Raw genomic sequence first — 26,985 nt, forward strand, 5'->3', positions numbered from 1 at the left:
ATCCCACAGTTGTGGGATTGAGCTCCACATCATGCTCTGTGTTGACAGCATGGGGCCTGCTTAGGATTCTCTCTCTCTTTCTCTCCCTCTGCCCTTCTCCCACTTGCATGCTCTCTCTCTCTCTCTCTCTCTCTCTCTCTCTCTCTCTCTCTCTCAAAATAAATAAATAAACATTAAAAAAAAAAAAAACAACAGAAATGTGTCTGGACAGTGCTGTATTCACTGTGCTTAACCAGACAAAGATCACATGACATTGACACTCAGCGATCCCGGCTGTGACCCAACTCCTTAACAGGCATCAAACTGAGACCTTTGACCTTCCTACCAGGATCTGGCTTGTCTTGCCCTCCCCTCCTACCCCCAAGGATGGGGTTTTCATGAGAAACTGAGGTCTTTCCTTCCTAGAGGTTTAAAGCTTTGGTTCCAGGGACTCCTTCACTAATTTAGGAATCTAGGACAAGAAGGGACTGCAGTGCCCTTGTTTCCCAGGTGACTAACTGAGCCTCCAGGAGTCAGTCTATGCTGACAGCTGTCAGCCATGAGTCAGTGACATCCTGCTGGACCAGGAGGACACCTGAAGTCCCCATCTTCACCTCACTGAAGGATGGCTGCTCAGGCAGGAGGTGATGGAAACATGTGTGGAGAGATGTATGTTTTGGCTCACTCCTGAGCCACACAGCCATCACGCTATCCTTCCAAACATCCCTCTGCTTATTTATTATTCATGCAGTCCGTGGTTGGTGGGAACTGGGAGACAGCAATGTCACTAAAGTCATGAGAGAAGAGAGCTAACAGCCGTGAGGTGGTGTTGACTCTTCTCTTTCTCAACCACACATTGGTCCCAAGTTCCTTGTCCTCCCACCGCCACTGCCTACTCAGATCTTCCCTTACCTCTTCCTAATGACCTCCCTACCTGAGGTCTGCCACACTCAAATCCATCCACCACACTGGCTGCCAGGGCCCCTTTCTAAAACGTAAGCCTGATATAATCACCAGGTTATGCCCCTTCCATAAAATCCATCCAAAAGTCTGGCAGAGACTGGAAGATTTCACAACCTGACCCCAACTTGCCTGAGTCATCTCTACTTCCAAAGAGGCACTAATGAATGTGAATGAATGAACAGCACACTCAAAACTCTGGCAGGGCTCACACCCTACAGACATTAGCATCCAAAAAAGCCAGGCCCCAGCAGTGGCCAGAAGGACACAGACTTGGTCTTGCTCTCTACTCTTTGATGCTGCTCCACAGCTCATATCTGTGGGGAATGTACCTAGATTAGCAACCTTCACCTGGGAAGTCTGCAGAGCTCTGGAACCCTCAGTTTTATGGCTCTTCCTAGAACAGTGTGGCTGGGATGCCACCTCCCTAGAACAGGGCTCTGACCCAGAGACCACGGCCACTCCCACAAGTGGTTGGGGCCCCAATCCAACATAAGCTAAAATCATTTATTTACACAAAAATTCATTTCTGTAGAATTTGGGCTTTAATCTGTGGGCTTGTGGCCTCTTTGGGTCCAGAGGGATTTTCTCAAGTTCTGAGCCAGAGGTGTCCTTAGTTCATTATCCTCAGGTGCCACTCAATTCCCCCAGCTCCTGGGGCAGTATCAATGACAAGTAAGCCTCTCGAAATGATGCCAAGTCTTATCATCTTCAGGAAGGATTTTCAGGATGCCCTTCTTACCTTTCCTGGTCCCAAGGAGTACATGTCTCAGGGCTTCAGTTGTAGTCACTAGCTGGGCAAATCCAAAGGAGACTCAGTCCTGAAGGTTCATCCTGCAGTCTGTAGGCAGTCAGAAAAAGATATGTATGGGAATATAAAACACAGTTTGGCAATTTCTTTAAAAGTTAAACATGGGGCACCTGGGTGGCTCAGTTGGTTGAGCGCTGACTTCAGCTCAGATCATGATCTCACAGTTCTGTGGGTTTGAGCCCCACAATGGGCTCTGTGCAGACACCTCGGAGCCTGGACCCTGCTTCAGATTCTTTGTCTCCCTCTCTGCCCCTCCCCTGCTCACGCTCTGTCTCTGTCTCTCAAAAATAAATAAACATTTTTTAAAAATTTAAGTAAAATAAAAGTTAAACATATATCTGTCATGGGAATACAAGCTGGTGCAGCCACTCTGGAAAACAGTATGGAGATTCCTCAAAAAAACTAAAAATAGAACTACCCTACGACCCAGCAATTGCACTACTAGGTATTTATCCAAGGGATGCAGGTGTGCTGTTTCGAAGGGACACATGCACCCCAATGTTTATAGCAGCATTATCAACAATAGCCAAAGTATGGAAAGGGCCCAAATGTCCATCAATGGATGAATGGATAAAGAAAATGTGGTACATATATACAATGGAGTATTACTCGGCAATCAAAAAGAATGAAATCTTGCTATTTGCAACTACATGGATGGAACTGGAGGGTATTATGCTAAGTGAAATTAATCAGTCAGAGAAAGACAAATATCATATGACTTCACTCATATGAGAACTTTAAGAGACAAAACAGATGAACATAAGGGAAGGGAAACAAAAATAATATAAAAACAGGGTGGGGGACAAAACATAAGAGACTCTTAAATATGGAGAACAAAGAGAGGGTTACTGGAGGGGTTGTGGGAGGGGGGATGGGCTAAATGGGTAAGGGGCACTGAAGAATCTACTCCTGAAATCATTGTTGCACTATATTCTAACTAATTTGGATGTAAATTTAAAAAATAAAATGAAATAAAATAAAATAAAATAAATAAATGCGTGCATGTGCATGCACACACACACAACATGGAGGTTTTCAAAGGTAGAAGTACTCAGGTAGAAAAATAAAAGAAAAATATGAAAAAAAACCCATACATCTGTCATATGACATGACCATTTCATTCCTAGAGATTTACCCAAGAGAAATAAAAGCACATATTCACACAAACACTTGTACACAAATATCCATAGCAACTTAATTTGTAGTAGCCTGAAAGTGGAAACAACCCAAATGTCCATTGATAGGTAAAGAGATAGCCAAATTGTTGTATCATTCATGCAATAGAATACTACTTAGCAATGAAAATAAATTAACTGTTAATATACACAATATGGATGAATCTCAAAACAATTATGCTGACTGATAAGAAGAACAAATAAAAATATTACATACTAGATGAGTTCATTTATGTAAATTTCAGACAATGCCAACTAATCTACAGTGATAGGGCAACAGATGGGTGGTTGACTACAGATAGTGGGGATGGGAGGGAGGGATGACAAAGGGACATGAGGAAACTTTTGGGAGTGATGGATATACTCATTATGTTGATTGTGGTTATGGTATTACAGGTGGACACGTGTTAAAACTCACCATATTGTATACTTGAAGTATGTTCAGTTTATATATATAATATATAACTTAATAAAGTTTATATACATTAATTATAACAATAAAGCTATTTAAAAAGAAGAAGAGGAAAGGGCAGAGTCTCCCTGTATCCCCATTGTGGTCTTCTGTTGCCCTCAGGATATAAGGAGCACCCAGCTCAGTCTGCAAGTCCTTTCTAGAAGCCTGGTCACCCTTTCCAGACTCATCTCTTGTATCTCTCTTGTGTGGCAATGAATCAGTTGTGGCTCCCTGAATGTACCATGCTATTCTACACTTGTGCGCGCGGTGCCCTCTGCCAGCAGGGCTGTCTCCTGCCTCAACCACCCAGAAAACTCCTACTCCATTGTCAAGGCCCTGCTCAGTAGTGCCCTCTCCACAGAAGCCTTCCCAGCCCTAGCAGGTCACTGTGAACAGCAACTTCCTCTGTACTCCACAGTCCAAGTACACAATTTGCTGTTAGCATCCGTTCATCCCAGCAGACTATGGGCTCCTTGAGGCTAGCGACAGCATCACATACATCCCTGTCTTGTCTGTGCCAGGCCCATGGGCATCCGTGAGGCTTTATTCAGTGAATTTAATATGCCCAGGAAAGTGGGGTGGGTCAGCATGGGGTGGGGCATGAGAGATTCAGAAGAACAGGAGCTAAGAGGTGGGAAGAACCAGGAAGGGCAGAAGGCACAGCCTCCAAGGAGAGGCAGACTGCTTCCCTAGAAAGAGAAGAGATTATACTATTAGGACTCAGCCAGAGCCTCAGGTGGGTGGGGTTGGGTAAGGTGGGCCCCCTTATTCCCCACACAAGGAGCTGAGGACTCTGCTCCAAGGCTCATCAGGAAATTCCAACAACTGTTTGTTTGCCTGCATTCCCCAGGCCTGGTGAAAAATGGCATCAGAGACTCCATCTGCAGCTAACAGCTCCGAAGGGTGGAATGGGCGGCAGGCCCCTCAGTGACTCCTGGACACAGTAAGAGAGAGAAACACTGCAAAAGGAACCCCATGAGCCCTGATGACTTGAGTAACTGCCCAGCAGTCCTGGCCACCTCTTCCTCCATGTGTTCGGGGGTCCTACGCAGCCTTCTGACTGGATGACTGTGTGGGGGCAACCCTTTCTCCATTTAGCCCTGCAGCCTTGGCATTCCCATTCAGCTGTAACCTATTAGGAGCTGGGCTACACAGGTGGAAGAGAACTCCCACTCTTCCTGATCAATCAGGGAACAGTGCCAGGGCCTAGTACAGTCGGCCCAGAGGAAATCAGTCTTCGGGATCAAATCTGGGAGAATAAATACCCAGCAATGATGGGTATTTCCACAAGCATCTAGATTGGTAACTAGAGACACATGTGTGTGCCAGGGGCTGAAAGTCCCTGCACCACTGGAGCATACTCAGGAGGAGGGACAGCCAAGAGCCAGAGGCACTGCCCCGGGGTAACAAGCCTGGGCCCAAGTCAGAAATGCATCATTTGTCCAATGATCATCAAACTATTTTCTGATGCCACAGGCAGATAATCATAAGTGAAATTCTTCTTTCAAAATACAAGTGATACCACCGGGGCCGATCCCATATTTACTCTTGAGCAGAACCAGCCATGACCTTGTTGCTCTTGGGTCCCATCCCAGCTGGTTAAGTAAGTGGCTTCCCACCAAAGGGCTCATTAAAGGTCAGCCTCTCTTAGAAGGTATCTTGTGGCACCTCTCTTGGAGATGGGCCTTCTAATGTCACATTGTTTGAAAATTTGTCAAGCTGGCATCCCAAAGTGAGATCCTACAAACTCATTCTTAAGCCCACACACTCTAGCTTAGAAAAGTTGCTAAGACTCTCGGCACCTCAGCATCTTCGATGGCAAAGCATCTGTAATTCACTTCTTTTCTTTCAATCCACAAATGTTCTTAGGTTCCTGCTGCATGTGGAGCACTGTGCTAGGTATCTCAAAGAAGAGAGATGAATACCTTACCAGATAGAGGCTTGCAGCCAGCACTCAGACACTCACTGACCCTCAGCCTGACAGCCAGGTCCAGTGAGAGTGCTTAGGGATGTCGAAAGTGAGGGCAAGGGCAAAGGGCTCACAGCACAGTGGCCACACAACACAATTCAGAGTGCTCTATGAACTGATCAAAGATGTTCCAGAGCAGGTGTAGCGGGAGCAAAGTGGGAACAGCATCTGGATTATGTCATTATCATTCATATCTCACTCTCCAGCAGAATTAGATGAGCTGGTCTTTCTACCGGGAGTGTCAAGGGTCAGGGAAGGCTTTGTGGGGAGGGGCTGTTTCAACAGTCTCTGAGTAATAAAAAGAGGTTTGCCAGACAGATAAATGGTGAAAGGGAAGCCCAGGCCAAGAAAACAAGATTAGCAAATCCGAGAGAAATGTCTTAAGATATGAGATAAGATGTGCCTTAAAAGAAGTACAAACTTTGCTATTCAAAGAATTCCAGAGAAATTCCCCAAATTAAAAAAAAAAAAAAAAAAGATGCAGTAATATTGGCCTCTTGATACAAGAATGTGCGCCTGAGTCTGGCACTGGCCTAATTCTCCTCCCTCTGTCTCTGCAGGGAATTTCTTGGAGATAGCTAATGCTAAAAGCCCTTGTTAATGTTTTCTTCCAAAGACACACCGATTCCCCACTGGATAATTAGGATGTAGCTGAACCTTTGGAGAACAGTTGTTTTCTCTAAAGGGTATAAACTGCGGCAGTCCAGGGACTGACTAGGGCTCCTTAATTGATGTATTTTATCTGCATTTGAATCTCATATTCTATTTTGTAAGGGCATGCACCTTCTTTTTTTTTTTTTTTTTTTTTTTTTTTTTTTTAGCTGTTTGAGCTTATTTAAAGAGCTGTCTATTTTATACATTCATATGAGTAAAACGGCATAAAGTGCCGCATTTGATAAGAAAGTGGTTGCTTTATACAATGTAGTCTATAATGATTTTGGATCATAGAACTGCTCTTTCTTCCAGACCTGGGCTGCTCTATAGCCAGCGCAATGATTTCCAAACTGCTGCCTACCCCACCCGATGGAAATCTAGAAAGGTCTCTCCAGGCAGGGACCGTGCAATACACATTGTCAGAGTGGACGTGTCCAAACCTCACCTCCCAGGGAACTGATATAAGGGCCATAGGGACAGGAATGACTGAGGCTAAGCTCAGGAAAGGACAGGGGGTTCCCTAACCAACACCAAATGGTCTGAAGGGACAGGATACTGCAGTGTCATCTGAGTTTTGGTAGCTCTTATTTTTTCTAATTTTTATTATTATTTTTTTTTTTAGAGAGAGAGAGTGCATGCGAGTGGGGGAGAGGGGCTGAGGGAGAGGGAGAGGGAGACAGAGAGAGAGAGAGAGAGAGAGAGTCTTAAGCAGGCTCCACACTCAGCACAGAGCCTGACATAGGGCTCGACGTGGGGTTTGATTCCATGACCCTGGGATCACAACTTGAGCCAAAATGAAGAGTCATATGCTCAACCAACTGAGCCACCCAGGTGCCCCTTTTGGGAGCTCTTATTAAGAAGAAAATGTTATTGGGGCTTCTGGGTGGCTCAGTCAGTTAAGCGTATGACTTCAGCTTGGGTCATGATCTCACTGTTCGTGGGTTCAAGCCCCACATCAGGCTCTGTGCAGGCAGCTTGGAGCCTGACGACTGCTTCAGACTCTGTGTCTCCCTCTCTCTCTGCCACTCCCCTGCTCAAGCTCTGTCTCTCTCTCTGTCTCTCAAAAATAAATAAACATTAAAAAGAATTATAAAAAAAAAAGAAGAAGAAGAAAACGTTATCCACAGAAAACAGTGTCTGTGACCTTGGAAACACAAAACCCTCTGGTGTCAGGGAGAACTGTTGTGAGCTGGGCTGGCAGGGGTGGCCAGGTGGGGGGCTGTAATGGAGTGGGAAAAAAGGTCAGAAGTGACTCTAGGAAGAGCCTGCTTAGCCCCCAGGGGAGTCTCTTGTTGCAGCTTCCCATGATGGGGATGGACACTCCTGGCCTCCTGGCCCCAGGAAGCCGGTTCCTCTGGGAAGGGACACTTACCAGTAGCCTTCTAGACTCAGGGGGAGTGATTTTCCCAGAAGTTCAGCTCGTAAGCCAAGGCACCCCAAGCCATCTGCAGTCTAATACCCTAATAGGCCTAATGGACTTCCAGAGATACTACTGAGGCCATGGTCCAGACTTCCTGAGAGGCTCTTCATGCTCCCCAGCACTAGAGCTGCTGGTCAGGCGCCTCTCCTGAGAAGTGAAGTGACTTATGTAAGGTCAAATAGCATGAGAAGATCTGCCAACTTCTGTTTTAGGAAATATAGTTGCTGAAAATAACAAAAAATGCTGGCTGAAACATGAAAAATGCCTTCTTGAGAACAATGAAGAACTGGAGAAAGAAAAAAGAATATGGTCAAAATGGAAGGAGAGGCAAAAACCTAGAGAAGTAAGGAAAACTGAAGTCCTTCTGGCTCTTGCTAATATAGGCATATCTGAATCTCAGTTTTAATGGCCTTGAGGGGCAATGTGGATAAATGTCAAAACTCAGGACCTGACCCAAGTAAGGAATCTACCAAAAGACACTCCCAGATTAAACTGGTACCCTAAAACTGGTACCCAGGGAATGAAAAAGAAGGGGAAGGGGCTGTTCCTGAGAAGTTACACCATCAGCTGACCTTCACACAGAGTAGCAGCCCAAATTCACATCAATGGGATGGTTCAAAAAACCCAAAGTCATGAATTTAGTTCAAAGTACTCCTGCACTGCTAATACTGTGGGGCACCTGGCAGAAGGATGTGTAAATCCTACCTGGGGGAAGGTATCTTCATCCTAAGCCTCAACAAATACCCACTAATAAATTTTCCAATATACTCAGTGGTACACAAGCTAGAAATAACCAAGCACACGAGGAAACAATGAACAAGAACCAGAAGAGACAGCACATAGCCCACATGAACCTACACCTTCAAATGACAGGATTGCCAAGCACAGACTATAAACCAACCATATTTAATATGTTTAATGAAATAGAGGACAAGTTTGGAAATATCTGCAAAAAATAGGAAATTATAAAGAATGACCTAACAGATCTGAGAAAGAAGCAAACAGAACTTCCAGAAACGAAAATACTATAACTGTAATTTTAAAATGCAGTGGAAGATTAGATTTAGCTAAAGGGGCCATTTGCAAACTGGCAGATGGATGAGAAAGAAAGCAAGAGGAATGAGCAGAGAGAGACCAAAAGACAGAAAATATGGAATCCACATACTGCAAAATTCATCCCTTTAAAATGTACAATTTAGAGGCACCTGGGTGGCTCAGTTGGTTAAGTGTCTGACTTTGGCTCAGGTCATGATCTCACAGTTCGTGGGTTGGAGCCCCGTATCTCTATGCTGACAGCTCAGAGCCTGGAGCCTGCTTCGGATTCTGTGTCTCCCTCTCTCTCTGCCCCTTCCACACTTGCACTCTATCTCTCTCTCTCAAAAATAAATAAACATTAAAAAAAAATTAAAAAAATAAAATATATAATTTAGTAGTCTTTAGTGTATTAACAGAGTTATGCAACCACCACCACTACCTAATTTTAGAATATTTTCATTACCTGAAAAAGAAACTCTATACCATTAATAATCACTCCCCATTCTCTCCTACCCCCAGACCCTGCGGGTCTATTGTCTCTGTGGACTTGCCTATTCTGGATATTTCATATAAATGGAGTCATACAATAAGTGGCCTTTTGTGTCTGGTTTCTTTCACTTGGCATAAAGTTTTCAGAGTTGATCCCTGTTGTAGCTGTAGCCATACTTCATTCCTTCAATGGCTGGGTAATGTTGCATTGTGTGGATATGCCATTTTTATTTGTCCATTCATCTGTTGATGGACATTTGGGTTGTTTCTACTTTTTGGCTATTAAGAAGCATGTTGCTATAAACATTTGCATTTAAAAAAAGAAAAAAATACAGAGGAAGGGCTCAGAGACATGGAAAAGAATGGCCTAAGATTCTCCTCTAGAAGGAGAGAGAGACTGGAGAGGCGATTCTTTTTTTTTTTTTTTTAATTTTTTAAAAATGTTTATTTATTTTTGAGAGAGAGAGACAGAGTGTGAGCAGGGAAGGGGCAGAGGGAGAGGGAGATACAGAATCCAAAGCAGGGTCCAGGCTATGAGCCATCAGCACAGAGCCGGATGCAGGGCTCGAACTCACAGGTCAGGAGATCATGACCTGAGTGGAAGTCAGAAGCTTAACCAACTGAGCCACCCAGGCGCCCCTGGAGAGAGTCAATTCTTGAAGAGATACTGGCTTAGAATTTTTCAGAACTGATAAGAGATGCCATTCAGAGATAAGAATACCAAGAAAATTCAAGCAGGATTTTAAAAAGGAAGAGGAAAATAAAGAAACACATATAGTAAATTGCAGAACACAAACATAAGAGACAGAGACAGTGACAGAGAGAGAGAGAGAGAGAATAGCAAAGAAAAAGTAGCGTACCTTATACCAACATCTCATTTGTCAATGGCAACAGTAGAAGCTGGGGGTGGAAGGGACCAGACAACCCAGAATTCTTCAACCAGGGAAAACATCTTCCATGAATGACCACAAAGCAAACACATTTTCAGACAAACAAAAACTGAGAGCATGTGTAACCGGAGAACTCTCATTAAAGGATATTGTAAAGAATGTATGTTGGGCAGAAATAAAATGATCCCAGATGGAAGATCTGAGATATAAGAAGACGTGAAGAGCCAAAAAAGTAGTAAATATGTGTGTAAAACTAAACAAATGTTGGCTTATACTATAATGATAATTACAAGGTCTTGTGAGGTTATAGCAAAACAAGACAGAATTAAAGCACAAAACATATAATGAAGGGGAAAACAGAGTTAAGATGCTTTAAAGTTCTGCACTACCAAAGAGGAAGGTAAAGTAACTAGCTAACTTTAGGCCTTGGTAAGTATACATGTGGTAATTTCAAGGTAACCACTAAAAGGAAAAAGAAAAAGAAAAAGAAACACAATGTGTAACTTCTAATTAGTAGAGGAGAAAAAAAAGACAGTAATAATACTAAAAAAAAAAAAAAAAAAAATCAGTCCATAAGAGAAACACAAAAAAGATAAGAATAAAAAGCACAAAATAGGATAAAGGATTCAACATTGCATTGTGTGTGTGTGTGTGTGTGTGTGTGTGTGTGTGTGTGTGTGTGTGTGTGTGTAATGGAGCCGGGTTTTGTTCCCTGCTCCGCACGGCTGCGGAAAGTCACCCTCCCTCCCCAGGGGACCCCCACTGCCTCCTGACACAGCCCCCACACTACTTGTCCACTTTAGACATCTGAATGCTACCAGGCTTCACAGCCTACCCCTTCCGGTGCCCTCTCCCACAACCCCCAGCAGTGCTGGGCTCCCTGAGGCAAGAGACTCAGACACCGCATTAACAACTGCCTGGTGCAGCAATACCTCCATTCACTCCTCAAAGCTACTCCACAAGTTGGTGTTAACATCATCCCAGTTTCATTGATGAGGAAACTGAGGCTTTGAGAAATGAACTAACTTGCCCAAGGTTGCCCAACTATAAAAGCAGCAAACCTGGCTTTGTTTGTCTGACTCAGAGGTCCCATGCCCTTAAGCATTAAGCTAGCTAGCTTTCAAGGTTGTTGTTGTTGTTTTGTTTTTTTTTTTTTCAGTTGTGGTAAAATACACATAACATAAAATTTACCATCTTAGCCATTTAAAAAAAAATTTTTTTAATTTTTTTTTTCAACGTTTATTTATTTTTGGGACAGAGAGAGACAGAGCATGAACGGGGGAGGGGCAGAGAGAGAGGAAGACACAGAATCGGAAACAGGCTCCAGGCTCTGAGCCATCAGCCCAGAGCCTGACGCGGGGCTCGAACTCACGGACCGCGAGATCGTGACCTGGCTGAAGTCGGACACTTAACCGACTGCGCCACCCAGGCGCCCCTAAAAAAATTTTTTTAATATTGATTTTAAGACAGAGAGACAGAGCACAAGTAGGAGAGGGGCAGAGAGACAGAGGGAGACAGAATCTGAAGAAGGTTCCAGGCTCCGAGCTGTCAGCAGAGTCGGACGTGGGAGCCTGAACTCACTAACCTGAGCCAAAGTTGGACGCTTAATCGACTGAGCCACCCAGGCACCCCCATCTTAGCCATTTTTAAGTGTCCAGTTCCATGGCATTAAAAGTACATTCACACTGTTACATAACCATCACCAGCATTCATCTCCAAACTTCTTTACATCTTACAAAGCTGAAACTCTGTGCCCATCTAACAACTTCCCCCTTCCCAAGCACAGCTTGGGAGACCAGGGCACATTCTCCTGGATCTTGGCATGTACAGCATTCATGCCTGTGCTGTGTAACCCTCCCAGCCACATGCTCTCCTTGTGTGTGAAGCAACAGGGAAGTTTCTGTGGGCATGGGCACTCCTGGGTGGTCTAAAGGCTGGTTCTGAATTTAGGAGTTGTCTTATGTGGACCTTCCTACCCCTCTCGCCTTCAGAGGTGAACGCTGGCTTCTATTAACCCCAAGTCTCCAGCCTGGACAGTGGTATGCATCTCTGTACCATCACACAGAGTTTTAGAATTCCTTTCCAGAATTCATAACAAAACTATACACTGCAAACCTCCCACCATTCCGCCAAGACTCAGACCCAATTGAAGCAATCCATATAGATACGGTGCTGTGTGGATGACACCAGGTGCTGAGGGGCTATGATGCAATGAGGAAGGTACAGACCTGTCCGTGTCCAGAAGGAGCTGACAATCTAGGTGGAGAGATAAGTCCCGTGGAAAAGCTATGAACACGGAAATGGGATGAGGCCTAATTACCAGTTTCAGGCCACAGGGGAAGAGGTTCTGCAAGACTGAGCCTTGGACACAGGGTTAGTACATCTGAGGGTGCCAAGGCAGGAGCAGGCCCAACCAGCTGACAGAAACTGAAATGCAAGCTGGCTCATGAGGGACCAAGTGCAGGGGGTACTCGTGTACACAAAACTGAGGGATGAGAAAAGTGCACACCAGGTAAAGGGTATGGATGTCCCTGAGGCCACCAGCCTGTCTGGGTGGACGGAGGCTAGATGAAAGAGCCAGGTAAAAGAAGCTGAGGTTGGAAATGGGCCAGGCTGATGACATCAGGCTGAGATTGGGTCTTCATGGGGACAGTGAGGCATTGTGGAGGGCCTGATGAGTGCAGGACTGAAGGGAATATACATCAGGTAGCCCCTACTTTCTTTCCTCCACAGTCTCAGTGCTATGTGCTGAGCCCTGAACCCTACAGGAGCACTTCCTTTCTGAACCCAACAAAGGGCAGAAGAAAAAATAAAGCCCAGATCCATCTCACAAAGGGAAAACCAGCCTCTCCCAAACCTAGTTCTTCAACTTACACCCAAGACCTTAAGTATGCTCTTTAAAACCTTTCACCCATTGAAGTTCCTTTTCTTTGAAACCATAAAAGAACACGGGACTAGTTTGTCCTTTTGGCAGGAAAATCCCACATGCAACTTGCCACATTTATAGAGTGGAAACTGCTGGCCTGGGAGCCTGGGTCCTTTGTGGACCCAGGGATTAAGGCACTATGTGATGAGCCAGTTGAATGATCTTGGACAGGTCACTGAATCTTATGAAACCTCAGTTTGCTCACTCCTGGTATGATGATAACAACAACAGCTGGTCCCACTCAGAAAGACTGCCTCCCTTCCATACACGTGGGTTGTTGCAAGTGCCAACAAGGATGTCAGGCAGGTTGAGATTCCAGTTGGTTTTTAGAACCCTAAGAGTGGTTGTCTCTCCCACTGGGGAGTTCCAGATCCTTTGGCTGTCACTACAGGAAACAGATGTCAGGGAAGGCAAATTATCACCAGAACCACATGACCATCAAGCGCGGAATGGCCTCAAAAGGATGTCATCTGGTCTTTGCCTCCATGACCAATGCCAGAGGGAAACACCAGAGCATCCAAAGCACGATCCCCATCAAGTGCTTGAGTGTCCAGCAAGAAGTCAGAGGCTGAATAGTTTATGAGACATCAGAGACTGGAACAGGATGGTGGCTTCATGAAGAGGTAGAGATGGAGGTATGGTGGGGAGAAGACAGTACTGACCCAGAGCACTAGGAATCTTGAAAGAAAATGAACCTAGATTCTTACCTCACATCAGATACAAAAATTAAAATGGATCACTGACTTAAAGGTAAGAACAAAAACTACAAAATGAGTAGAAGAAAATATAGGAGAAATTCTTGATGGCCTTGGATTTGGCAAAGATTTCCTACACAGTACACAATAGCACAGGCTTTAAAAGATGAAAATCAAGGGGCGCCTGGGTGGCTCAGTTGGTTAAGCATCCGACTTCGGCTCAGGTCATGATCTCGCGGTCTGTGAGTTCAAGCCCTGCGTCGGGCTCTGTGCTGAGAGCTCAGAGCCTGCAGCCTGTTTCAGATTCTGTGTCTCCCTCTCTCTCTGACCCTCCCCCGTTCATTCTCTGTCTCTTTCTGTCTCAAAAATAAATAAACATTAAAAAAAAGATAAAAATCAATATATTGATCTAAAAATCTTCACCGAGATTTTAAACTTTTGTACTTCAAAATACACTGCTACAAAAATGAAAAGGTAAGCCAAAGACTAGGAGAAAATATTTGCAAAGCATACATCCATCTATAAACAAATATAAACATTAGTCTTTTCATTGATATTTCAACATAGTTGTTACCTTGTGCCACTTCATCATGGAACTTGTCAATAAACTCCAAGGGGGAAATATAACATATTTGAATATATATTTGAAATACAAGCCTTTTGGTGGATAGTTTATAAATATTCATAATATATATAAATTTATATAATATGTAACATTATAATATGTAACATATTTTAATGTATCATAACATATAACATAATATAAATTATAATTATTTTATATATTATATTAATATGAACACCCCAACTTTAAAAGTGGGAAAAATTTGAAGAAACACTTTAACACTTTATCAGAGAAAATATATAAATGGCAAGTAAACACATGGAAAGATGCTCAACATCATAGTTATTAGGGATATGTAAATTAAAAGCATAATGAGATACTACTACACACCCACTAAAATGGCTAAAATTAAAAAGACTTATCATACCAAGTGTTGTCAAGGATATGGGCCAACTATAACTCTCATAGAAATTGCTGGTAAAAATATAAAATGATTCAACCACTTTGGAAAACAGTTTGGCAGGTTTTTACGTTTATTTATTTATTTTGAAAGAGAGAGAGAGAGAGAGAAAATCCCAAGCAGGCTCTACACTGTCAGCTCGGAACACGACATGGGGCTCAAACCCACGAACTGGGACATCATGATCTGAGCTGAAACCAAGATTCAGATGCCTAACTGACTAATCCACCCAGGTGCCCCAGTTTGGCAGTTTTTTAAAAATTTAAAATGTACATACACCATATGACGCAGCCATTCCACTCCTAGGTAATTACCCAAGAAAAATAAAAACACACATTCACTCAAACACTTGTACATGAACATTCATAGAAGTTATATTTGTGGTAGCCCAAAACCAGAAACAACTCAACTGTCCATCCACAATTGGATATGGATAAACAAACTGTGGTATATCCACACAATAGACCACTACACAGCAATAAAAAGAAACTATTTATACATGTAATGACATGGATGAACACTAAAATAATGAAGCTATGAAATAAGGCAGACAAAGTGCACCTACTATGATTCCACATATATACAATTCTAGAAAATGTAAACTGATCTACAGTGGCTGATAGCAGATCAGTGGTTGGCTAAGTGGGACAGGAAGGACAGGGATGAAGGATTTCAAAGGGGCACAGGAAAATGAGTGATGAATACATTCCTTGTCTTGACTGTGGTAATGGTTTCACAGGGATAGACACATGTCAAACTCATCAAATTGTATGCTTTAAATATATGCAGTTTACTGTACATAAGTTATGTTTCAATAAAACCGTTCAAAAGAGGGGGAAGAAGGTGTTCACACTTGGCCCCTTGGTGGAGACCAGTCACTCTTCTTCACCTACTCATCCATACCTCTCTCACTTGTTCTAGGGTTCTCAAGGGAAAGGGCTGTATCTTCTGTGTCAAGTCTCCTGTAGAGGAAGAGGGTGACATCATATGATGGAGGAGACTCCTTGGGCAGCAGCAGAAGGCCAGTGGTGATTACATTTGGCTCCTGGAGGAATCTACCCAACCATGGGACATGTACGCCACTGTCATTCCTGCCTTATTTGTGGAATGTGCAACAACTGACTCTGGAAATAGTCCCAACATTGCTGCAGAGCTGGATAAGGAAGAGGGGAGGTGCTGAGCCATGCTTGGCTCTTGAAGGAACTGAACTACCCAGGCTTACCCTTCAGGTTGGGGCTGTCAGACAAGATGGTCATTATATAACCTACAGTGACTCGTCAAATTCTGGAGCCAGAAAGCCAAAGCTATGTGCAAGGTGCTCCTGCAGCAACTGGCTAAACCTGGATTCCAATCTTTCCTACGCTGACCTGATTGAAGTCTCTTGAGGTACTGACTCCTGAGGGCTAAACACTTGACGCTATACGAGGGAGTTAATTTCTATGGCATTCAACTAGGCTAAGAATGCAATCCTCCACCCTGTTGGCAGTCCTGCCAACATGTGTGACCTGCCCTCAACCTCTGTGTGTTTTCCTTGATAGCATGAGCCTTACTAAAAGAAAGCTGGATTCATAAATATCCAACCAGGGGCACCTGAGTGGCTCAGTTGGTTAAGTATCCAACTTCGGCTCAGGTCATGATCTCGTGGTCCATGGGTTTGAACCCCATGTCAGGCTCTGTGCTGACAGTTCAGAGCCTGGAGCCTGCTTTGGATTCTATGTCCCCCTCTCTCTGCCCCTCCCCTGCTCGTGCTCTGTCTCTCTCTCTCAAAAATAAATAAACATAAAAAAAAGTTTCTAAAAAAAATCCAACCCTAAAATGGACTTACGTGTTAGGGTTACTACTCACATGACTAAAGGAAAAACTGTTTCCTCTACTCACAACACTTCTGATACCAAATGTGTGGGTTTTCCCCTCACCTTAGGCAATTCTGACACTAACTACCCAGAGTTGGTGCAGACCCTGCAGGTTAAGGGCTCAGGCTCACAAGATTGCATATACTTCAGATGCCAACTGAAAGTAGTGGGTGCCCAGGTAACCCACACTTCTGTCCAACTTGGCTATAAATCAAAGGTTCCCATGAGCCCCTTTTCAGGTTCAATAATTTGCTACATGGCTCACAGAACTCAGGGAAACACTTCACTGTTCCCGGTGTATTATAAAGGTCACAACTTGGGAAAAGCCAAATGGAAGAGTTGCATAGAGCAAGGTCTGGGGAAAGGGTATGGAGGTCCCATGCCCTCTCTGGGTGCACCACTCTCCTAAGCGCCTCAGTGTGTTCACCAACCCAGAAGCTCTCTGATCCTCCCTTCATTCACAGATTTTATGGAGGCTCCTTTGCAAAGGCACTAATTGATTAAATCATTGGTTGTTGATGTTTAAGTCAATCCCCAGCCGCTTTCTCCTCCCCAGAGATGGGGGAGGGTGCAGGGCAGGGACTGAAGTTTCCAAGGCTCTAATCACATGCTGGTTCCTCTGGAAACCAACCCCCATTCCCCAAGAACCTTCTCATCAACATAAATTCAGATATGGTTGCAAGGGCTTATAGGAGTAACAAAAAATACCCCTCTCACCTCTATCACTCAGGAAGCTGCAAGGATTTGAGAAGCTCTGTGCTAGGAACCAGTGACAAAGACCAAATATCTATTTCTTATTATATCACAAAGTTACAATGACAAAGGAATTAGACACCTGATGGACAGACGTTCTGGGTGTTCCTTTAAAGCACACACTCTATCACCAGCATCCACAAAATGATCTGGTTTCCAGAAACTGCCTACAGGTAGATTTTCAGGCATGCCTGAGAAGCAGGGTGACTCTTCCAGTGACAGTCATCCTCTCCCCGCTGGGTTCTAATGTGGTTCCATTTCCTTAGGAAGTTCACCTTGATTGTGACAAGGGCCTGGCTGCAGGGACAAGGGGCTGTGCATGGCAGACAGTCTGAGCTTTCTCTCTGGGTCACTATCAGTGCTCCAGTGACCTTTGTGGATGCCACAGGCTTTGCTCTGTTCTCTGGCTCAGGCCCACATCCATGTTCTCTCCTCAGCTCACTGTCTCTGTAGGCTCAGAACCTGGGATCACTCCCCATCCTCCCACACATTCCTGACTGAGCTCAGCCATCCGAATGGCGGGGAAAGCTTGCTTTCTAGATCTCTCACCCAAGAGACACTAGCTAACAACTCACCACCTGGCCAGATAACCAGGCAAAGTCTGATGAATTTTAATTAAAATCATGTGCCCAGAATGGCCATCCCAATAGGCAAGGCAAAACTAGAAGGCCTCTCTTCTAACCAAGCACTTGTCCAGGGCTCACATTGGCACAGCACGTCTCCCATTTGTGTTGTAACAGAATACGGTCTTCCCAGGAGAGCTTTGGTCCCTGCTGGCATTCAGAGAAATAAGGGTGTGAACAAGAGGGCACTAAAGCCAACTGTAGTCATGTGTGGAAGGACACAGGGCTCTGCTATCTGTCTCAGTGCCCCAGTACCTGGCCTTTAATGTGTACCACACACAGATCTACATCTATGCAGCACAGGGTGGAGGGGGCATCAGGGACCTGACCTGATTAGGAACTCAGGCCCCTGATCAAATATTTACTGGGCCCTTACTATGTGATGTTACTGTGGATTCAGCCTCATTCAGATGGATGAGGCCCCTGCCCTCATGGTTCTCACAGCCTCAGCCCTGTAACATTAGCCCTGAGAGGTCATGAAGCAAGAACAGGGCTGACCAGGTTGGATACCAGAAGCAGCCCAGGTAGAACTCCAAAATCCCATCCCTGAGTGAAGGGAGAAAGAACTCAGGACAGGATAGGGCAAGGCCAGATACAGGAAGAAGCTGTCCACACCTCAGCCAAAAGCAAAGAGATGTGTATGGGGAGTATATCTGTGAGTGAGTGAGTGAGTGAGTGAGTGAGTGTGAATTCTGGTAGGATTTAGCAAGTGGCCAAGGCTGGCTGGGTGCCAAGGAGTCTAAAGAGAGTGAGGGCCCCCACCAGAGCTTCTCCCGAAGGCTTGATGTACCGCTCTTGGCCTTAGCAGGGCAGCTCCTGTACTAGCCTTGGGCCAGAGGTCCAGCAATGTGGGCTGGGAGCAAAGGCTGGGCTTTCAGGGATGTAGTGAGGAGTACACAAGTGAGCAGAGAAGTTCAGAAGGTGGGCCTGACAATGCAAGCAGCACACGATAGTCAGGACTATAGACCATGGCTACATCTCCCACACATTTTCTGCTGAGATGCACGAGAACCAGAAACCCTTAATTGCTGCAACTGGCCTCCAGGCTCTGCTTTTCACTCACCACTTGCCTCCCATCCCCCTTCCCTAGACTTTGGCCTTCTTGGCCTGTGCCCAATTAGAGCTTGCCTTGTGAACTACACATCAGACTTGGACTTCCATGGCCTGCCTCCTGGGTAGCACCAGTTCACCCACCCTCCTCATCCTCCTGCTATTATGGCTCCTATCTGATGCAGCTCTGACTCCCACCCCACATTCACTTGCCAAACTATCAAAGTAGCTGGTTGTGCCCCACAAGGCTTTCTTAACTCTAGGTGATGGGAGTTGGTTAAGAAAGATCAATGATGGTGTGGCTCTAGGTAAGAGAGTAAAGCACAGGGACTTTTGTTACGAAATTAGGGGTCACTCAGGAGCTGAATGGGGAGGGGACCAAGGATACCTGAACAGGCATGGGGTGGAGCCAGGTCTACCTCAAGATTCAAGAGACAGAGTTGGGGGGCACTCATGACTAAATTTGGGAAGCCTCCTGGAGACCCCAGGAGCTGAGGTGAGAGGTGTCAAGAGTCACTAAGTGGGGCTTGAGGCCAGGAACCTAAGAGACTGCAGGGAACTCAGCTGGGGACAACTATCAAGTTGGGCATCTTTCTCATTTGGGCTTTCTGTGCTCTTGTCCCAAGGCATCTCAGAGTTATACTGCTGGCCCCTAAATGTCGAGCAAAGCAAAGAAGACAGATGGGACAGGCCAGCAGGAAGAAGAGCCACAGTGACCAAGACAGCTCCACACTTGGGGTAAAGAAGCCTGTTGGGTGCTCTGAATAGAGTGCTACCTTGCTCACCTTACAGCCTGAGCTACATTCTCCCCAGGGCATGGCACACTGTGGGTATAGCACTTCAGAAGATTTCCTTATTTCCTGCAGGTCACAAAGATACAGTTAGTAAATCTTGCCCTGAGGAATTTCAGATTAACTGCTCCCATCTGTTCGTCACCCAAAATCCGGAGCAGAGTTGGGACAAGACATGAGACATGTAACAATTCCAGATTCCAGGATCTCAGATATCAAAGAGTTAATTTGATTTCAGAAACACGTCATCAACTCCCAAGGAGAATGTGGCTCCAAGGCTCCTAATAAGTGAGAATGACAAGGCGATACCAGCACCCACCAGTCCTACAAGTGCCATCCACAACCACCTGCAGCTGCATGGCATAGGCTAACCAAGGTGAAGACGGAGAGCGGCCTAGCGCTGAGCCAGGCTCTGCCAGTTTACTGCAGGATCCTGGACAGATCACTTCTCTCCTGGCCTCAGTTCCGGATCTGTAAAAGCCTTCTGCCCAGTGACAGGCTACCTGGGGCAATCCTGCCCACTGAGCATGGCTTGCTCTGCACAGGCTGAGCTCTGGGTAAAGGCTGTCTGGGCCATTCACCTCCCCCTATCCGAGAAACTGAACTTCCTCTAAACCTCTGTGGGTTGTGGAAGGCTCAGCCAGCACAGAGCACTCAGGGGCCTTCCTCTGGAAGCAGCCAATTCTAGCCGTGTGGCCCTAAGTGACCAAGGATGGCTAGCTGAAAGGAGAACAGAGAAAGGAGAACCAGACTCAGAGAACAATGTTTCTGCCCCCAGACCACTGGGCTCAGCACTGCCAGACTCCCTGCTGTTCTTGAGGGAGACAGTAGTTTGAACTGACAGCCTCTAGGGCTTCTCCACACTGGGGCCTCGACTGAGTGACTGCCCTGCTCTGTGCCTCAGTTTCTCCACCTGCAAGTGGCTCGGTTGTGAGCATTAAATAAGGAGATGTGTTAAACAAGTGTCATAGAAATGTAATTTTCCTCCTTGCTTTTCTTCTAACCTCACAGCCACCTTCCCTCAGGCAGGGCGAGCTGCGGCTCTGCTGCTTTATCATAAGACAAATTCAGAACCTGACCCCCAGATTCTGGGTGAATCAGTTAAGAAATGACTATAAAAATGCGTGGCTACGTTATGAATAAACAAACATGTGGGTGTTCCCAGTTGCTTCCTTTACATTTTTTTTTAAGCAAACTCTACTGGTAGCCGTAAAGACCCCAGTATTTTGGAAAATTTCAGTGGACAGGAATAGCAAAAAACTGTTAGCCCAAATAACTTTTTTTTAAGTTTAATTTTTTTTATTGAGAGAGAGAGAACAAGCAGGGGAGGGGCAAAGAGAAGGAGAGACAGAATCCCAGCAGAGACTGACATGGGGCTCAACTCACAAACTGTGAGATCATGTTCTGACCTGAGATCAAGAGTCCGATGTTTAACCGACTGAGCCACCCAGGCACCCTGCCCAAATAACTCTTCAAATTTTCTATTCTGACCCAAATCCAATTTTAGATCACGTTGAGAATGCCTTATACTCATATGAACAGAATATGAAATTAATATTTCTATTCTCAATATTTGTTGAGAAAATAGTCTTACAATTTTAAAAACAAATTTGTTTAGAAATATTGCAAAACTAGCTTTTACACTATTTCTCATCATGCCTTATTATTATTTCTGGTGGAGTATAGTTGTGTTAATCAAAATTGCCTTACTTTTACTGGTGATTATCATGTCGACTTTGTATTTCACAAGATTAGACAAAGAGCCACACATTGTATTAGCCAAATAGAGCTGTAGCTGGCTTAGTCTCTAGAGGGAGTTTCCATGCTTTTCCATCAAATAGTTTTTTTAATTTATTTCTTAAGGTTTATTTATTTATTTTGAGGTGGGGGTAGGCAGAGAGAGGGGGGGAGAGAATACCAAGCAGGCCCCATGCTGCCAGCACAGAGCCCGATGCAGGGCTCAATCCCATGAACTGTGAGATCATGACCTCAGCCAAAATCAAGAGTTGGATGCTTAGCTGACTGAGCAATCCAGTTACACCCAAATAATTTTAAACATTATTTTGGTACTTGAAGACTTAACCTTAGTGAATAAAAATACTGTTACATTATTAAAACAAAGAAAAACAAGAGAAGAATTAAGTTAAGTGACTGAAGCCGTTGGGGCAAAAGGAAGAATGCAAACTCCAAACTTGACAATTTGGGGATCTTTTTGCAAAAACCATGATGCCTGTGCCAATAAAATTCAACACACTCACAGTGAGTTCTCCAGCTAATCCAGAATATGGCAGGCAAGCAGATCTTGGCAGCTGGGTCTGAGGGGTGTGGCACGTAGGTCTGGCTTCATGGATAAGCGACAGTGCAGTTGTGCTTGGCTCTCCACTCAGGATTTAATACTCTATAGTGGCTACCTCAAAGTCCTTAATAATTTTATTTTTGAGCTCATGCTTTGTAAACGAAGTCCAATGGGACAAGAGAGCATGCACCAATGGGAGGGCACCTTGATTCCCCTGTGGCCACCCTTCCTGGGACAGGTTCTCTGCTGTCTGCCCACTGTCCCCACCCAGTGGCCGCACCAGCCCTGGAAGGGAGGATCATGGTTGGGTGTGTGTGCCGCATCACAGGGCAAGGGCCTAGGCACTGTGAGGGTCTACATATGCAACTGTGAGTCACCCTTGTGCCTGAGGAAGTGCAACATTAAACAACGAATTAAAAACACTGCTACATGGGGCACCTGGGTGGCTCAGTTGGTTGGGCATCCGACTTTTGATTTCGGCTCAGGTCATGATCTCGCGGTTCGTGGGTTTGAGCCCCACATCAGGCTCCTCACTCTCAGTGAGGAGCCTGCTTGGGATTCTCTTTCTCTCTCCCTCCCTCTCTCTCTGCCCCTCCCTTGTACTCACTCATTCTCTCTCTCTCAAAATAAATAAATAAACTTTAAAAAATTAAAAATTAAAAAAATAAAAACACCACTACAGGTCAAGACAAGAAGGAAAAGGAGAAGGAGGAGGAGGAGGAGAAGAAGAAAAAGACAATTCCTGCTTTTTAAGCAAGGGGCCCCACTTCCTACAAGTTACAAAGCTAGCTCTGGCAACAGGCACTCATAGGAGAAAGTTCTAATCCTGAAAAAGTTGGAAATAGCTTCAGTGTGGAGCATGGGGACTTCTCCCAGCAGGGCTTAAGCAAGAAGACAGCCCAACAGCACTGAGGGCCCAGGCAAAGATGGAAAGCAGACAGTAGGGTCTGGTGTGGTACCCACATAACCATGTGGAATGTTCTAGCAGCAGGGAGATGCCTGGGAGCAAGGAAAAGTCAAGGTGGAGCTTTCACCTTTACCTTTGGTTTAAAATGTTGGGGACTATTATGCAAACCAGTAGGAGTGCACATTGGTACAACCTTTGGAAAGCAACTTCGCATCCCATCCACTAGTAAAATCCAAGATACACACATACTAGAGAAATTCTGCACGTATGTACAGGGGACCCATATGAGAGTGTTACAGGGCATTGTGGGAATATAAAAAGCTAGGAATAATCTTAATGTTCATCAGGAGAATAGATACAGCAGTATATCCACATGGTGGAATAACACAGAGCAATGAAGATGAATGAATTACAGCTACATGTGTCAACACAGAAGAGTCTGGACCGTAACATGAAGCAGCCCTGTGGGCATACAGCCTTCAGGAGTGACAGCTCTTATGTCCCCCATGTTGGTTGAGTCCTTGAGCAGGGAAGGGGATGGCCTCCTATAGTTGAATATCAGACACTTAGAAGACTTACCTCATCCAATCCACCAAAGGTTCAATGGCGAATTTCCATTATTAGAAATTTACTCCTCTGTGTCAAGGCTATGTGTTAGAAATCAAAGAGACTGATGGTATCTAGCTCTACAGAACTCTGCTGGGCAGCCACTGGCCCAAACCCCTTGTCACTAAAAAGCTCATGGAAGGAAGCCAAGGTAGAAAGGTTGAGAAGCTGGGTCAAGGACGGGTCAATATCACGAGTATTGAAGGATTGGTTAGATGAAGAGAGGTCAGAGGAGGCATCAGGGGACAAGAAATGCCAAAGAAACCACAGAGATTTCAGCAGGAGTTATACATGTGCCTTGGTGGCTCCATTAACGGCCTGACTCTTGATTTCGGCTCAGGTCATGATCTCACAGTTGGTGGAATCAAGCCCCACGTTGGGCTCTGTGCTAACAATATGGATTCTCCCTCTCCCTCTCTCTCTCTGCACCTTTCCTGCTCTCTCTCTCTCTCTCTCCCTCAAAAGAAATAAACAATAAAAAGGGGGGGGATAGTTATAGAAACTGATCACACATCAGAGGTACATCAGTGAAGATTTCATTTAATAATTTGACAATTAAGAAGCTGCTGGTGACCTTAGCAAGGGCCACTTTGGTAGAATGATGGGGGTAGAACCTACACTTGGTGGGGAATAAAAGAAACTGAGGAAATGGAGGCACAGTATGTAGGCTACTTTCAAGAAGTTTGTTTATAAAGTGCAGGATGGGAGCTGCCAGGGAAGAGAAAGTGAAGGTTAGAGCACCTGCCTAGAATAGGAAAGAATTATGTGTGCAGGGTAGAGGAAAGGAAACAGACACAAAAGAAGGATTAGAAAATCAGAGAAAGAAGGTAATTTATTGTCCTGGATCCTGGAAGAGTCAAGGGGGCAGGGGCGCCTAGGAGGATTCATCTTAGAAATGCCATGTGGATCCTTTTAGAAACAAAAAAGAGAGGAGCTGAGAACCTGATACGCTTCATTGTCCCAGGACAGTAGAAGTTAAGGTCATTGGAGATAAAGACAGCAGTGGGGTGGACAATTTGAGGAGAGCTAGACAAGCAGGAAACAAGCCACCATTGGGAATGGCATTAGTGTCTGGCTAGTTGTGAATAAAAGGACTGGCAAAGAGCTGGCTGAGTTGGAAACCACATCTCTGTGTGGTACTAATTTTCTTTTGTCCCAGTAGAGCTCAATAGTTCTGAAGTCCTGCAGACAAGATGAGAGGCTGGATTATTCCCAGGTTAGGGTAGGCAAAGTGGGTACAGCTGGACATAGGGTTAAGGCCACAGAGAGTGCTGGGCAGATGACAACAGCTCTGGGAACATCTGCAGTTGCTAGACAAAAGAGACTTTTCTGGTTTTCTTTCATTTTCTTTCTTTTTTTTTTTTTTAAGATTTTATTTTTAAGTAATCTCTACACCCAACTCGAACTCACAACCCCGAGATCAAGAGTTGCAACTGAGCCAGCCAGGCACCCCTCCAGTTTTCTTTTATAGAAGAGATAATAGTCTGTTGTAACTTAAAATATAGTAAATAGAAAAGCCATTTGAATGAATAGAGTTGATGTTTTCAACATTGAAGTAGCAGCCCACACCCCACCTTGCTTCTGGGTCAGCAATCAAGGTCAAGTGCTTCTATGGGCACATGACCTTGCCTGCCCATATCTCTCAGCATTATGTCCACCCCACAAACTCAGAGGTAACAATGGGATGAGATTCTTATCTGTACCTCCCACCCCTGTGCAGATGACTGGTGTCGAAGGTACTTATAAGTGTACAAGTTTCTAAAATGCAGTAATTTGGTCAACTTGATGAACTATTATTGGAAAAGGGGGGTGAGAATGATTAAGTCCTTGCTTTTTGAATAGAAACCATGCTGCTGAACACTGCAGCAATTTTATCACCCTCTTAAACATCTTTCAGCAATTTTATCCTTTTTTCAGAATTTAGAGATGGAGTCTACTTTTTGTGCTTTATAATTTTTAACTATTTTCAGCCAGTTATTCCTGCTTTGCACTGTTTTATATTCATAAAAGTCACAATTACTTAAAGAGCCAACAATAGGATTTGTTATATAGCTCTTTTTTTTTTAAATGTTTGAATATTTTATTGAATTGCTATGACTCCCTTCCTTATCAGTGGTATATTTCTTTCTTTCTTTCTTTCTTTCTTTCTTTCTTTCTTTCTTTCTTTCTTTCCTTATCTTTTTTTTTTTTTTTTTGAGAGAGAGAGAGAGAGAGAAGGCAAGGGGCAGAGAGAGAGAGGGAGAGAGGGAGAGAATCCCACAAGCGGTAGAGAGAGAGAAGCAGGGCTTACCCAGAGTGGGACTCATGTTCACCCAAAGTGGGGCTCGAGGTCACCTGAAGTGGGGCTCAATCTCACCTCATGTGGGACTCAAACTCATAAACCATAAGATCATGATCTGAGCCAAAGTCAGATGGTTAACGACTGAGTCACCCAGGCGCCCTATAGTTCCTTATTTTAATGTTGATTTATTTTGAAAGAGAGAAAGAGAGCGCCAGAGCAGGAGAGGGGCAGAGAGAGAGAGAGAGAGAGAATTTCTTTTTTCTTTTGAGAAAAATAACTCATGTTAATGACAGGAAAATTTTAAACTACAGATAGGTAGAAGGAAAACTGGCAGCTGGTTAATATGTAAGAATATGTCTTCCAGCTCCTTCTCTAACCTGTATACAGTGGGTTCATACTGTATTTACTTTTTTCAACCACCTATAAGGAATCTAGCTCTCCAGGATTCAAGTGTCCTATCTACCTGACACATATCTGCCTGCCCTGGGCCCTAGGGAAGGAGTTTTAGAAAAAAGAGTAGAGGGTGCTGTGAGCTTAACCTAAGGAGAAGAAAGACACTATGGGCTCTCCCTGGAAGGTGAAATGGCCACTTCTGCTTCAGGGACCGCAATGCCTTCACTGAATAATCATGTTAACAACCACCTCCGGACATCTGTGAATAATCTGGAACCTTGTAATTTGTGCTTTTGGAGAGTTCCACAAAGCCATGGTGTGGGTCCCTCACCAGGGGCTTTCAACTCATGGCTGAGAGGAGCCAGTGAAACTTGAACCTGAGCCATAACAAAGTAGGAACAAAGTTCAAAAGATTAAACCTGTTAAAAATGCCAACAACGACCCTGAATGATTGTTATCCTAAAATAACATAGCAAGTGAGCCTTTTTTCTCATGGAGCATCCCAGTGTACTCTCACTTGGCCTGTTCAGGAATGAGGGGATGTGCTCCAGACCCCCAGAGGTACTGCCTTCTTCTGCCCACAGTCAAGTCCTGTGACCCCTGCTCTTTCAGCCTTCAGTACCAGGAAGATAGAATATGGTGTTTCTTTCATGCCCCCAGGACATAGCAGTGGGCCGCATTGCCCATGAAGTCTCTAAGAAATTGATGGGTAAACTGGCCACAGGTGGCCACATGGTGTATGCAGAGAGCAGAGGCCCAGATAGACCAGGATTTTCAACTTGGTCCTGCCCCATTCCAGACCTTGAGAAACTTACCTAATTTCTCTGATTCTCCAGTTACTTGCCTATAAAACAGGGATTCTTGTAAGGTCATGAGGATGAAACTGGGACTACATAGGTAAAACACCTGGAAACTTACGTGGCATATAGGTGATGCCCAATTAAGTATTA

At 44.6% G+C, this 26,985-nt stretch overlaps 1 protein-coding gene across 3 annotated transcripts in view; it reads right to left on the reverse strand.

Annotated features, from left to right (window-relative positions):
• ZFP90 (ZFP90 zinc finger protein) overlaps positions 1-26,985 on the reverse strand; it is a 114,980-nt gene that overhangs the window by 74,696 nt on the left and 13,299 nt on the right. For all 3 annotated transcript variants that reach the window (XM_086689092.1, XM_086689093.1, XM_086689094.1), the window contains one exon: positions 1,455-1,780. In XM_086689092.1, coding sequence (XP_086545218.1) covers positions 1,455-1,466 — 12 coding nt within the window. In that variant the 5' untranslated portion in view covers positions 1,467-1,780. The remainder of the gene's footprint in view (positions 1-1,454; positions 1,781-26,985) is intronic.

The sequence above is a fragment of the Puma concolor genome, chromosome E2 (genome assembly GCF_028749965.1).
Source record: "Puma concolor isolate L17-30 chromosome E2, mPumCon1.1.hap2, whole genome shotgun sequence".
Taxonomy (NCBI): Eukaryota; Metazoa; Chordata; class Mammalia; order Carnivora; family Felidae; genus Puma; species Puma concolor.